Source organism: Sciurus carolinensis, chromosome X (assembly GCF_902686445.1).
Source record: "Sciurus carolinensis chromosome X, mSciCar1.2, whole genome shotgun sequence".
Lineage (NCBI taxonomy): Eukaryota > Metazoa > Chordata > Mammalia > Rodentia > Sciuridae > Sciurus > Sciurus carolinensis.
This window is the reverse complement of record NC_062232.1, coordinates 34,078,177-34,092,499: the sequence shown is the minus strand read 5'-3', so window position 1 is coordinate 34,092,499 and position 14,323 is coordinate 34,078,177. Positions and strand designations below refer to the sequence as shown.

Below are 14,323 nucleotides of genomic sequence, written 5' to 3'. Positions count from 1 at the left end.
AGGTATTTTTTAAATTTTCAAATGTATAATCATTAAAAGCTAAATCACCAAGCAAATACAGTTTGGTCATATCACTTTGGCTTAATGGGATGAACTCTATTTTCCTCATTCCAATTAGAAATGTTTCTAACATGACTTCAGACTGCCCTTGTCAGGCACTGTCAAGATAAACAAGGCACTAGAGGACTCAAACCATTTGTCTTTGGTGCTGGTCCAGCAACCTTTTGTCTCAATTTTCTTAGTGTCTGTAATATCACTGATGTAGCTGTGGTTCTTTCTAGTTGTATGAAAATATGGAAATCTATCCTTTAAAAATAAAAATCATTTCCCCAAAGAATATGAGAAATCTACCCTAGAAAGTTTAAAATGTGTTTTTCTTCAAATACTACAAAGGTAGAAATTCACAACTGAACCATACAGTATTTAATAACAAATAGGGAAATATGTTTTTTAGGTAAAAATTTTCAATAAAATAATTAGAAAAAGAAAAAAAGGTGGTAAGATGTAGCTATACAGTATATTCCCCTCTATATTCCTTATCTGTGTCTTAGAGAGCAATGCCAATTATATAAAACAAACCTAAGGAAGTTAAGCCGTTCCTGGACTTCTTGAACATGACTATATCTACTTCCCAGCCTCACAGTTTGTGGGTCATAGTCTTCATGGTCTGCAAATTAAGAAAAATCATGCATTATACATATGGATACCCACATCACTGATTTCTATCAAAGAAAGTCATTAATCCTTTATCATTACAAAGCAAACAAATCTACTCATAACTGGTAGTTTTGAGTATTAAAGGTTCTACACATCTCCTATTGTCCCCACAAAAAAGAAACTTTCCATTCCTTTTACATGATCAAGAGATAAAGATCTATTAACACCAGGAATTCTTCAGCATAACCCTTTTACTACATTGTGAAGCAATTTATGATTACAACCTAACACTGATCTGAGGGCTAGGTAAAAACAGACAACCAAGACAAAATTTTTTCTTCAATTTACTACCTATTATACTGAAAACTTTGCAGAAAAAAAGAAAAACTTTAGTATAAAAAATAAATGTTACTAATTTATAGTTGGGAAGACAGGGTAACACAACAGGCTACTCTACATGACCAACATATCATACCACCAATACAACATTATGGCTGTCCAGAAATGTATCACTTCCCTTTAACGTTAATTATAGCTATTGCTATACTAGATTCTGGACCTTCGGAGTGCGTGTGTGCTACTGCCAAAGAATTCTAATTGCATGATGCCCTCTGGAAATAGTACAGGTAATCAATGTCTTCAAAGAGAGTGAGGTTTCTTCTCTAAACAACATCTTGATGTGCTGTAATGATGGGACATTTACAATGTTGGGAAAATACTGTTTTTGAAGTCTTGGTGATGAAAGAAGCTCCATGTATTATGATTGGTCTCTACCTGCATAAATGTTAGTACCTGCCAACAGTCCTAAATACGTGTTATCTACTTCCATAAAAGTCAATTTTATTAGGGCTCAGAACTTAAAGCACTATGTCAAGAGGTTTTCTTAACAGGATAGAAAATCAAATCCTATTTTGTCATGTCAAAAATTTTCTTATAGCATTAGAATTAAAGTACTTTGCCAAATGTTGGATTTCAAGTACCTTGGGAGTTCATGCACAGTTGTGTTTTTGGCAGGTTCTTTAAGGGTAAACTTTTAATAATTTCAAGCAAGTTTTAAAAATATAAGAATTCCCTTGTTAATCTTTATCCATATTCACCATTTATCTACATTTTGTTCCATTTGCTTCATTAGGTGCCACGTATACTCAGGTATAATTTTCTCAACTATTTGACAGTGAAATGGAGACCCGTCCTTTTCTCCCGAAACCTATTTCCAAATAACAAGGAAACAAGTACTGACACAATACTATTATCTAACCCAAGGTTTCTCAACTGTACACTACTGATGTATAGGCTGGACCCTTCTTTGTTGTATGAGACCATCCTGTGCACTACAGAACGTTAGCAGCATTCCAGGTCCCTACCCACAAGAGTCACAACATTCCAGTAGCATCCTTGCTTCTACCCGAAGTTAAGACTATCAAAATTGGTGCAACCACTCTGGAAAGCAGTGTGGAGATTCCTCAGAAAGCTTGGAATGGAAACACCATTTGACCCAGCTATCCCACTCCTTGGCCTATACCCAAAGGACTTAAAATCAGCATACTACAGAGATACAGCCACATCAACGTTCATTGCTGCTCAATTCACCATAGCCAGATTGTGGAACCAACCTAGATGCCCTTCAGTTGATGAATGGATAAAGAAACTGTGGCACATTTATACAATGGAATATTACTCCGCAATGAAGAATGATAAAATTATGGCATTTGTAGGCAAATGGACGAAATTGGAGAATATCATGCTAAGTGAGATAAGCCAATCTCAAAAAACTAAAGGACGAATGATCTCGCTGATAAGCGGATGAGGACATATAATGGGGGGTGGGAGGGGTTAGCATTAGGTTTAGGGTTAGGTTTAGGGTTAGGGATAAGGAGAGCGGTAAGAATGAAGGAAAGAAGGACTGTATAGAGGGAAAAGAGGGGTGGGAGGGGTGGGGGGGAAGGGAAAAAAAAATAAACATCATTGCCCTATGTAAACGTATGATTACACAAATGGTATGCCTTGACTCTATGTACAAATAGAGAAACAACATGTATCCCATTTGTATACAATTAAAAATATATATATATATATATATATATAAAAAAAAAAATAGCTCACCTGACAAAAGTAACACTAAGGCACAGCCTGTCATTGGTGGCAATACTAACAAAGCTACTTTTCATTACATGGTTGAAATGGTTTCTGCTAGGTTACTCCACTGCAAAGTCATTTTTACTAGTTTGCTTTAGCAACCACTCCTGCTCTTTTAAATTTAATTACCAAATACAGACACATTGAGAGTCAATGAAAGCTAAACAATAATCAAGAAGGTCCCACTGTGCTAAAGAAGGATGAAGAGAAGTTTCTGGACAATTAAAAACACAATATGGTTGGTTGATTTTGTTGTAAACATTCTGATTAAATACTTTGATTCATTAGTAGTCAGATGAGGATGATCCATTTTTGACATATTGCCTATGTGACAGATAACCCATTGAAAACAGTAGGAGGAATTAGATGAGACTAAATTAACTCAGGTGTCTTTGACAATGGGTGGGGAAAAGGTGGTGAACCATGACTGAGACAATATAAATTGTTTCTTGTCCTCAAAAACAGCAAGTTGTCTATTGGTTTTTGTCCACTTAGCATGTTTTCAACATTTATGCACGTTGTATAATATATTCTTAAATGCCGAATTGTATATACATATATATTTTGCTTATTCATTCATCAACCTTTAGACACTTGGGTTGTTTCTACTTTTTGGCTATTATGAACAATATTGCTATGAAAATTTGTGTACGCGTTTGCACGAATTTATGTTCCCAACCTCACTTGATTATATAACTGGAAACAGGTCATATAAGCCTTAGCATTTTGAGCAACTGCCAACATGTTTAACAAGGTGGCTGCACAACTTTACAACTCCACAAGCAATGTAGGAAGCCTCCCATTTCTCTGCAGCCTCAACACTTGCTGCTATCTTGTCATTCTGGTTGGGGTAAACGAGTTTTATTATTATGGTTTGGATTCGCATGTCCTGAGTAACTGATGATACTAAACTGCTTTTCTTTTCAGATCCTCTGCTCACTTCTTAATTGGGTTCCTTTTAACTGTCGAGTAGTAAAAGTTCTGTATATATTCTGGGGACAAGTCCCTCAGACATGATTGGTAAATATTTTCTCCCATTCTTGGGCTGTCTCTTCATTTTCTTGGTGCTGCTTTCATTTGTAGAAGTTTGAAAGTGTGATTTAGTCCAATTTACCACCCTTCCTTTTTGCTTTTTTTTTTTTTTTTTAAATTGAACCATTTTGCTTTCCCAAAGTCACATAAATGTAAACCTGTTTTCTTCTAACAGTGCTATACTTTTAGCTGTTATTTTTAGGTCTAGGATTTTGAGTTAATTTATAATATGTGGTGTGAGGCAAAAGACCCAACAGTATTCTTTTAGATGTGAATATCCAATGGTTCCAAAAACATTTGTGAAAAAGGCTGTTCGTTTTCCACTGTTGGGTTTGCCACTCTTGTAAAACTCAACCAACCATAAATGTGAGGGTTTATTTCTGGACTGTCAGTTATATTTCACTGATACATTTATGTTTATGCCATCACCATAGTGTTTTACTAGTGGTGCTTTGTAGAAAGTTTTGAAATCAGGTAGTTAAGAGTCTGCTAACTTTAGTTTTCAAATTTGTTTTGATTTTAAGACTTCTGTGTTTCTACATGAGTTTTAGATTCAGCTTTGTCAATTTCTGCAAGAAAATAAAACAAGTTGCAATTTTTACAGGGATCATGTTGAATTTGCAGATCACCTTGGGGAGTACTGTTATCTTTTAGTCCATTTTGTACTGCTGTAACAGAATACCCAAGACTAGGATGTGAAGTGTCGCCATCTGGTGAGGGTCTTCTTCCTGGGTCATCCAATGGTGAAAGGTGGGAAGGCCGAGAGAAAGAGAGAAAGAGGGAACAAAACTAACTTATAACAAACCCATTCTCACAACATCCAACTTGGTCCCTTGGTGAGGACATCGGTTTACATGACCTAATCACCCTTTATTGGGCATCACCTCTCAACACATCGTTAAATTAGGGATTAAGTTTCCAACACATGGACTTTGGTGGACACATTCAAACCACAGCACTATCTCAACAAGAGTTGAGTCTTTCACTCCATGAATACAGGGTATGTCTTTGCACTTACTTCAATGTTTTATAGTTTCCTGCATACAAGTTTTGTCCTTTCGTTTAATTTATTTCTAATTACTTTTTGATGCTACTGTAATTAAAACTGTCTTGATTCGTTTTCAGGTTGTTCATTCCTAATGTGTATTAATTTTGTTCCCTATAATGTAGCTGAACTCACCTATTCATTGTAAATTTTTAAAATGGATTCCTTATGATTTCCTATGCTGTTATCAATGTATACAGTCTTAATTCTTCCGTAACAAAGTTTTTTGTTTTGGGTACATAGTTACCCTACCTAAAATGTCAGAGTGTTAAATAGAAGCAGCTAGAGTATACAATCTTATCCTACTCCCAATTCTAGGGGGAAAGCAACCAGTCTTTCGGCATGAAGTAGTACATTACAGCATGTTTGTTCAGTTGCTTTGTATTCCTGGTTTATTGAGCATTTTTATAAAAGGCAGTCATTGAATTTTAGCAAATGCTTTTTCTCCATCTATTGAGATGATCATGTAGTACTGGTCGTTTCTACTGTCACTGGGTAGAGTGTTCTACAGATACCATTTAGTTAGGTTACAGTGTTCCTCTTCCTTTTTTTTTTTTTCTTTGAAGATTTTGAATCACTGATGTTGCTTGCTTTTCACTTAATTTTTATGAATTGGTTCTGCTGAATGCAAAAGTCTTGATGGTTAGGTCCGTCCCTCTACACCAGCACTTGGAATATGCTGTCCTATTGCCTTCTGGCCTCTGATGTTTCAGACAAGTTGTCAGCTATTAACTGTTACTGGGTTTTCCTTTCAGGAGGAAAATATTTTCTTGAACCCAAGGCCTTGTGCATGCAAGGCAGGCACTCTACCAACTGAGCTATATTCCCCAGTCCCTTTCTTCTGTTTTTTTATTTTGTATTATCTCTATTGATCTATTTTTGAGTTCACTGATTCATTCTTCTGCCAGTTCAAACCTACTGTTGAACACCAATAGTGAATTTTTCATTTTGGTTATATTTTAAAGTGAACAATTTCCATGTGGTCCTTTTCCCTTTACTATTTAAAATAATTTGACAATTAGATATTGTCATCATTACTTTTATTTCTTTTCGTACTCGGACTTAAACCCAGGTGTGCTTAACCACTGAACCACATCTACAGTGCGTCCTCCCTCACTTTTTTATTATTTTATTTACAGACAGGGTCTCCCTCTTGCTAAGTTGCTGAGGCTGGCATTGAACTCACCATCCTCCTGAGCAGCTGGGATTACAGGCATCAGTCTCCAAGCCTGGCTATTATTTTAAAATTCTGTAGACATGATTTCCTTCAGTTTTCTGGGCTTATTTGCATAGCTGCTTTTTAGTCTTTATGACATCGACCATCTGGGCCCCTTCCAAGGCAGTTTTTGCTGGGTCACACCCTCTTCTGTTTAGAAGACTCATTTTTCACCGAGATGTACATGTTTTAGAAATATACTGCAGCAACCTGGACACTGACAGTCTCTTCTACATTTGATGTTGTTTGTTGGGTTATTTGTTTAGTGACTAGCCTGAGTTATTCTATTTCTAAACACAGTGCACAGCCATGGAGAGCTCTGCTCACAGGTTTTCCCCTTGTTTATCTCTCTTAACCTGCCTATGGAGGGGTTGCTTCTGGGTCAGTATACGCCCTTTATTGGTCAAAGTTGTGCTTAAGACCCCTTGGTTGGATTATTACCCATGACCCCTGGATATGTGAGACTCAGGCTGTTATTACAGTTAAAGGAGTCTCTCTTTTTTTTTTTTTTTTTGGAGGGGGGTCCTACATTCAGTCAGAACTAGTAGCTAGAATTCTCTCTTTTCAATTGTTCTAGAGAAGATGAAGTTTTGAGCAGTTCTTCCAGACCGCTGGGGATACATCTAATTTTTAAGCTTGGCTTCCTAGGAATTCTTCCCTAGTCAGGGTATCTTGTTATTCCCCACTGTTCTGTCTGGTCATGAGCACAATTTGAGTGCTCTGTGCCAGTGAGGCCTTCACCATTTACTGATGAATCCAGGTGTAGCTTTGGGACTATTTTCAACTTGCCCCACAACCTGCTCTGATTGCTTCTAGGTGGCTGCAGCCTACTGCACACAGTATTCCTGTCCCCCAGGGTGGATTGTGATCTCAGATATCTAGCCTTTCTCTTTATCTAGATCTAATCTTCTGGTTGCTCTCCTGTTTTGCTTGTACAAGGGAACTACAATGATCCTCTTAACTGCTCAAGAAATCTCAATTTTGTTCATTAGACATGGCATGCTCTGGTGCCAATAGCCAACCCCTCAACTCTAACTGCTGAGTTTTTCATCCTCACAGCTTCTCCCTTCCTCTGGGGTAGAACCCCTGTGCCACTGTACGGGATCAAGAGGTAGGAAAGCAACCAGTGTTTCCCAGAATGATATCCTTGCTTTGCGAGCAGGTGCTGGTGTGGGGTGAAGAGGAAGCCACTGAACTTCAGATTTTCCCTCCTGACAGGAAACCATCAACCTAGGAATAAGCAGGGATGGGTCCTAGTTCTCTAAGCCTGTAGTTCCTGGAGTCAAGTTTCACCCTTTTGGTAGACAATGCACCGGATAAAAGAGCATCAGTCCTCCTGGCCAGATCTGCCAGGAATGGAGCTTCTGCCACACAGGGCTGAAGAGGGTAAGAAACATCAGTAGCCTGCAGCTCCCCAGGTGAAACTGGAGCCCTACGTGAACAGCTGTGGGGAAAAGTGAGCAAGTGTGATTCACAAAGGCTGGACTTGCTTTTTTCCTTTCTGAGAGTTAATACTTTTCTTGAATAGTATTTTCCCCATTTGCTATATCCCCTTATGACTATTTCTAGACACTTTAAGTGATCTTTATGCTTTCCTCCAATTAACTGGCAGTTTTGTGAAGAAGGTCTGCCAAGCAGCTTATTCCACCACTCTAAAATTTAAAGGCCTCATGCCTTGGTTTATTTGCATCATGTTTTGCATTATTAGCTGATATTTTCCTTTATACCAATATATTCACATTTATCAAATGGATTCAATTATTTTCATTATTTTGACTCAGTTTTAGTCAGTAAAAGTCAACTACTGTGTCCTTTTGATTTGTCAACATGACTCCTTGAGAGCTTTCTTACTTTCTGGAGTAAGACATTGAAAGATCATCTTATATTATCCCTGCTCCAGACATAGAAAGAGCTATTTCTTCAGAGAGTTAGCTACTGTTCACAAAATGGGTAGTAACAGCTCATTTTTTAAAATGTAAAAGAAGCCACACAGACTTAGTACTTCATGGTTGATGGGTTAGGAATGACTCAACTCAGGCTACTGAAAAACTCTAGCCCAGTATCTGCATTCTAATACAGCAGTACTAGTTAATGACACTCATGTAGAATCCCCCCTCCGTCTCCGTTTTGGTACCATGGATTGAACCCAGGGGTACTTAACTGCTAAGCCATATCCTCAGCCCTATTTATTTTTATTTTGAGACAGGGTCTCTCACCAAGTTGCTTAGAGCCTCACTAAGTTGCTGAGATGATAGGCATGTGTCACTATGTCCAGCACCTCTCCCCCTTCTTTTAGGTAGAAAATGTTCCTAAAAACCATCAGAGTTGGATATAAGAGATTGGGAATAGGTAAAAGAAGTGACAGTTCTTAGAAAACAGAAGGCAAAAATGTGATCTACAGCAAAGACAAGTCACTGAATTCTATCTAGGAACAAAGAGGTAGAATTAGGTGACCATGTGAGGAAATGTTCTTTCCCCAAGATGTTAATGGAGATGAATATGGGTAGAATGAATACTTAATACTAGTGAAATGGTTATCTGAATTGAGAACATCAGTGACTGTGGTAGTATGTTATCCTACTGGATAATGTGTCTGTTTCATACCCAATGGGATTCATACCACACTTTTATTATGCAGAGGCAAAAACTGTAATTTACCATAGAACTGTAGAGTCAGAAATCTTGGTAGATAAGGCTACCACAGAAATGACTTAATGTTATGAAAATTTTAATAGGATTTTACTAGTGTTAAAAATTATTCTCCCATATCAATATACTGAACATTATTAATTAGAAGAACAGTGCTATAAACTAGAAGAGGAAATGGTATCAATGTGAGTTAGGAGAAACAGAAGGTATGAGATGTCCATGAATTCAAAGGAAAAGGTTAATAGCAAAAAAAAAAATAAATAAAAAAATCAAGTGCTTACTCTGTGCCATACATTGCTTCAACATAAATAACTTGCTAAGGATATAGAGCTAATACATTTGGGTTGTGCGTTAAACTTAAGACAGTCTGACCATGCAAATTCACATCTCTTACTTTGTGGAAATACAAACAACAAAAGGAAGGGAAATTAAAGAATGCAAAATTCTTGTGATCCCAAAATTTAGACAAAAACTTACGTAGAATTTGACTAAAATGAAAATGCTAATGAGCATGAAGTGCACATTCACTTCCTGAGTACCCAACAGTAGCAGATTCCACAACTCTGGACAATAAAATCAAGTATAATGCCAAGCACGAATGAAGCAAATCAATAATAGCATTGAAACACATTCATTTATATGGCTCCGACTTTGAGGGAAGGGCTGCATTGCCGATTATGAAGGTTCTATACCACAAAGAAATGAGATCATAACCAAGAGTGAGTTATGTTAATGTGAGCACGAATGTATGGGTATTTGTGTATTGCATACTGCACACAAACCTCATTTCTCTATTTTGGTTGCCTCTGGTATGTCACATGGTTGCATGCCTATATTGCCTTCACTGTTCTAGCCTGCTGCTTAGAAGGAACACAGGACAGAAATGATAAAAGGTCACTGTTTGATGCCCATCACCTGCCTAATTCTTAGATTGCTTGTCCAGTTCTACCATCTGGAAATGATCCAGAGGAAAAAAAGGAACGACAGAGGCAACACAGTCAGTACGGCTATCAGAAGAGTTGCTTAATTCTTCTTTTATGTTTATCTGCATTTTAAGGGTTAAGCAAAAGTTTGGTGATTTATAAGTACCACGGAATTTTATTCAACAATGTCCAGTATACTCTGCTCCTCAAAAAGTAAGTACTGTGATTGTCATCATTTTTAATATCCACTATTGGCTTCTCTAGGTCCCAGTATAACATGTTAAATGAGTGCTATGTTTAGTAAATATTATGTTCAAGTCTGTCTTTAACAATGATGATATAAAGTTCTCTTGTCTATGACTCTAGGAACAAAATTAAGACTCTAAGGATATGGCGAGGGGCAGACATATATTAAAGGCGAAAAAGCATTGACACAGTTCCATATATGGCAAGCACTTTAAAATGATCTGTTGAAATCACACGGAATTTCATTCCAACACATTTAAACAATTTCGCACTTTCAAAGTAAAGCAAACATCCAGGTTCTTATAGCTTCCTGTTTCTCCTCATGAATTTTGACTTCATAAAGTCTGAAGCACTTATGAAACAGACCTAGGATTATAAAAAACTAATATGTGCAAAACCAGACAGACAAAACTAGTTTTCTTCAAAAGTTAAAGGTGGTGGCAACAAAGATTCAAAGGTTGAAAATGAGTCCAGTACATACCTACAAAGATAACATTCAAGTGTAGGACAGAGAGGCAGAGTGTGCCAGGCGGGGTAGAAAAAAGAGATCAAGAAAAATGGAGAAGGCAGGTACTGAGTCAACAGGCTCAAAATGCTGGACTGGAGTTTAAGATTTGAGAGTAAAAGTAGACCATATGCCCATAAAGGAAAACGATTCATAAAGCCAACTACCTTGTAACATTTAAAATCAATCACTCGCCGTAATGTAACTAATGTAAAAAAACAGATCACTGTTATTTCCCATAATTTATCTTATAATACATACCTCTAGCATATAGTCTCATGCTTTCCATGTAAGTTGCAAGATTTTCAGCTACCAAAGTAACTAGGGCATGATTGTGCTGAAGTTGATTGATTAAATCATGGCGATAAAATACATGGGGACTTCGCTGAGTTTGACTGAAACGAGAAGAACTTCACAATATAATTAGGCAATTAAACTCTGTTGTGCTCAAGAGTTTACACATCTAAATTCTTAGCTAGTAATTAAAAACCTTTTAAAAAACTATACTTTTGTTCATTTACTTCCTTTAATAGAAGTATTAAGCAATTTAAAAGAAAGTAAAGCTTCAAAAAATAAATAAATAAGTGAAAATTATTCTCATTTTAACCGAAAAACATGCATCAGTATTCTCTACCTTCACCCGACAGGGAGTCTAGTTCAATGACTGATTTCTATTCCTATAATAGTACCAAAGCACATTTGTCTGGTACATGATTATTTCAGAATTATAAAACAGAAACATTCCTTCCAAGACTATCATTATAAGAGCTAGTGAAGAAGTGAAGAATTTAACCAAGAAAAAATGTTTTCATAAAAATTTTATTTATTGGTCATTCAATGTATATACTAGGATACTCGATTTGTGGCCAAGGCACTTTCTGGTGACAAACTTGTTGGCAAACTTGGCCACACTCAACCAGTCAACTTTCACAGCCATTATTATTCATCTCGTGGAGATGAGGCTACTACTTACTGGTCCTTGGAAGAGTATGTGAACTACTATGTCTATCTGCAACAAAATGCCATTTGAGAAAGGCCAAGTGATAAATGTGGTGGGCCAAACATTCAAAATACATCCTTCAAATAAAGTGGTACTATTAGTAAGATAAATGTCTGAATTCTTCCCACTGTTTATCCTTCTAGCTTTTCTAATGTCCTATTTTTTCTTCCAGACATGGGGGGAAAAATGAGATAAAGTTCAATTGTTAACATCTAAACATAAGTATGACCTTTTCTAGTTCAATCATAGGCATAATCACAGTAATCCAGAGCCATAACAGATCTTGCCAATCATTTAAACTCCCCCTCCCTCCACGCAGTATTGGGGATGAATGAAACCCAGGGTCATTTTACCCCTATCCATTGAGCTACATCCAAGTTCTTTTCATTTTGAGATGGTCTGGCTAAGTTGCCGAGGCCAGCCTCAAACTTGTGATCTTCTTCCCTCAGTCTTCTGAATTGCTGAGATTATAGGTGTGCATCATCATTTATTTTATTTTTTTAATTATTATTATTATTAATTTTTGGTAGTACCAGGGATTCAATTCAGGGTGCTTTACTACTGAGTCACATGCCTAATGCTTTTTACTTTTGAGACAAGTTTCACCAAATTTTTTAGGGCTTGTTAAGTTGCTAAGGCTGGCCTCAAACTTGTAATCCTCCTGCCTGAGCCTCCCCAGTGTCTGGGGTTATAGTCGTGCACCACCAAGCCCAGTTCCATCATTTCATCTTATACATAAGAAAAATGATCCTTTAGAGAATTTTTATAGGCTTAAATGACTGGTTTGACACAAGGTTCACACTCCATTGTGAATATTCTTTCCACTATACTCAGTTCTCTTTCTGTCCATGTTATTTTTCTTTTAATGTTATCAGTTCCAATTCTATTACCAGAAATATAAAGACAAATAATTTCGATGCTACTAAAAAAAAAAAAACTTCACTAAAATAAAAGTTTTAAATTGTATTTTGTTATCTTTCATTATTTAAATGTCCATGCAGTTTAATGTTTGAAAGTGACTTTAAAAACTGACTAGAAAAAGGTTTTACATTGAAAACTATTCTATAGTATTATGTGATTCAAATGATGAAGGCATGAAGATAAAATCAAATGAAGAATGAGATATGGATACCATATCACATGCCATAAAACTGTCTGGCATTCTTGCTAGAAATAAAATACCTCTGAGTCAAGAACCTGAAGGCATATCATCAGCTTGATTCTGACACTTATCAATTAATTGTGCCTTACTTTCTCATCAATAAAATAAAGGAGGTGGATATGACAAACTAACCCTCCTCTTAGGTCTGTCACCACACTTTTAAAATATGCTTTAACCATCTGTTATGCTATTTCTTTCCAACAAAAATACATACATGAAAATATATTAAAATTGTCTAGGTTTAAAAGTCTTACCTCAAATTTTGAGGTGCTTCACCAAACAAACTACAAATTTCTCTAATTTGTTTCAGTGCGGGAATAACCCATTTGTCATTTGTGCGAAGTTCTTCTATAAAGCGATCTATCCACTGGATCTTTTGTGTGTCACGGTCCTTAAACAAACAATTTCAATGTTTTATATAGAACTTTAATTGGAAGAATTCTACCTTCACATTTAGAGAATTTTAAGTTTTTCTCCTCTGATTAGCATTACAATTATGCCATAACTGTAGTAGAGTTTAATGTTTTAAAAAGTTTTATGTTTTAATTTCACATTTACTACCAAAACTCCAAAAAGTAAAGCACTATTATAAAAATTCAGTATAGTTTAAGTTCGCCAGAAGGTATTGCCTTTTATCCAGTGTTTTGAGATTCTGCTGTATCACAGAAATAAACATTAACATATAATACCCTAAATGAAAATGTTTTACTATCAAGGAAATTGTATAAATTTTTTCTTAGCTCTCCTATGAGCAAAGAAAACCTAATTTTTCTTACTTTTAAAATCCCTAAACAGCATTAGTGTCTTATGATCTATTTGAAACTGGTACTTCTTCATTACACATTTGATAATACTACCACTAAATAGCCTGTTGTTTGTACTATCTTTCTCCCAAGGAGACTCAGATGATTCACAAAACCTTGATGTAGAGATCTAAGTTTAAAAAAAAAAAAAAAGGTATACTAATATGAACAAAGTCAATTCCTGAAGATAATTTAAAAAATAACAATGTCAGAATAACCTGGAACTATCTTGCAACTAAGCTATCCTAATGGTGAAGAAGAAGGTCACAAACAAATAGGCAAAGCAGCACACCCTTACCTGGGAGCAACTATAATCCAGTATTTTTATGTGGGCACTGAGGGCCAGGTCCATGATATCTACAGGCACATCATCACTGTGGGCCAGATTCCACAGAAGGTTCAACACTTTGTGTGCCATCACACCATCTTTATCATCTTCTGCAAGACGACGAATTAGCTCAAGCAGCTTTTCACGTTGCTTTTTACTAGCATTTGTCCAACTGGCCTAAAAAAAATTTCAGTGACATGAAAACAACCCCTATTTTGGTTAATGCTTCTTAAATGCAGTTACCAGAATGTATTTAATTCATCAGGAAAAAAACATAGATGAGTACAGAATTATCTAAGTGACATCTGAAAGACAACAATAGTATTCATAGAACAGAGTCAAATTCCAAGAAAACAGAAAAATCTCCTTTTACAATTAAACATCTTACCCTGAGTCTCCCAACTCATTTTGAACAGACACTTCTTTGTTATGGGGACTATCCTATGCATTTTAGGTAATTAGCAGTACCTTGGGCCTTTACCAAGTAGCAATCCCCACCCTCCCTTGATAACCAACTGTTTCCAGACTGTGTGTGGGCGGGTGGTTAATAATCTGCTACTGAGAATTACTCTTAAATCTGACCCTCTACTATGACTTTATAGACAAGAGCAAAGACAACTT

The 14,323-nt window shown here is 36.3% G+C and overlaps 1 protein-coding gene across 3 annotated transcripts in view; it reads right to left on the bottom strand.

The window, feature by feature from the left end:
* Window positions 1-14,323, bottom strand: part of Usp9x (ubiquitin specific peptidase 9 X-linked) — a 114,641-nt gene that overhangs the window by 51,682 nt on the left and 48,636 nt on the right. For 2 of the 3 annotated variants that reach the window (XM_047537010.1, XM_047537011.1), the window contains exons 12-15: window positions 13,673-13,879; window positions 12,826-12,962; window positions 10,671-10,819; window positions 580-667 (exon numbers count right to left, since the gene is read on the bottom strand). In XM_047537010.1, the coding sequence (XP_047392966.1) occupies window positions 580-667; window positions 10,671-10,819; window positions 12,826-12,962; window positions 13,673-13,879 (581 nt within the window). The remainder of the gene's footprint in view (window positions 1-579; window positions 668-10,670; window positions 10,820-12,825; window positions 12,963-13,672; window positions 13,880-14,323) is intronic. The other variant, XM_047537012.1, reaches the window with a different exon arrangement.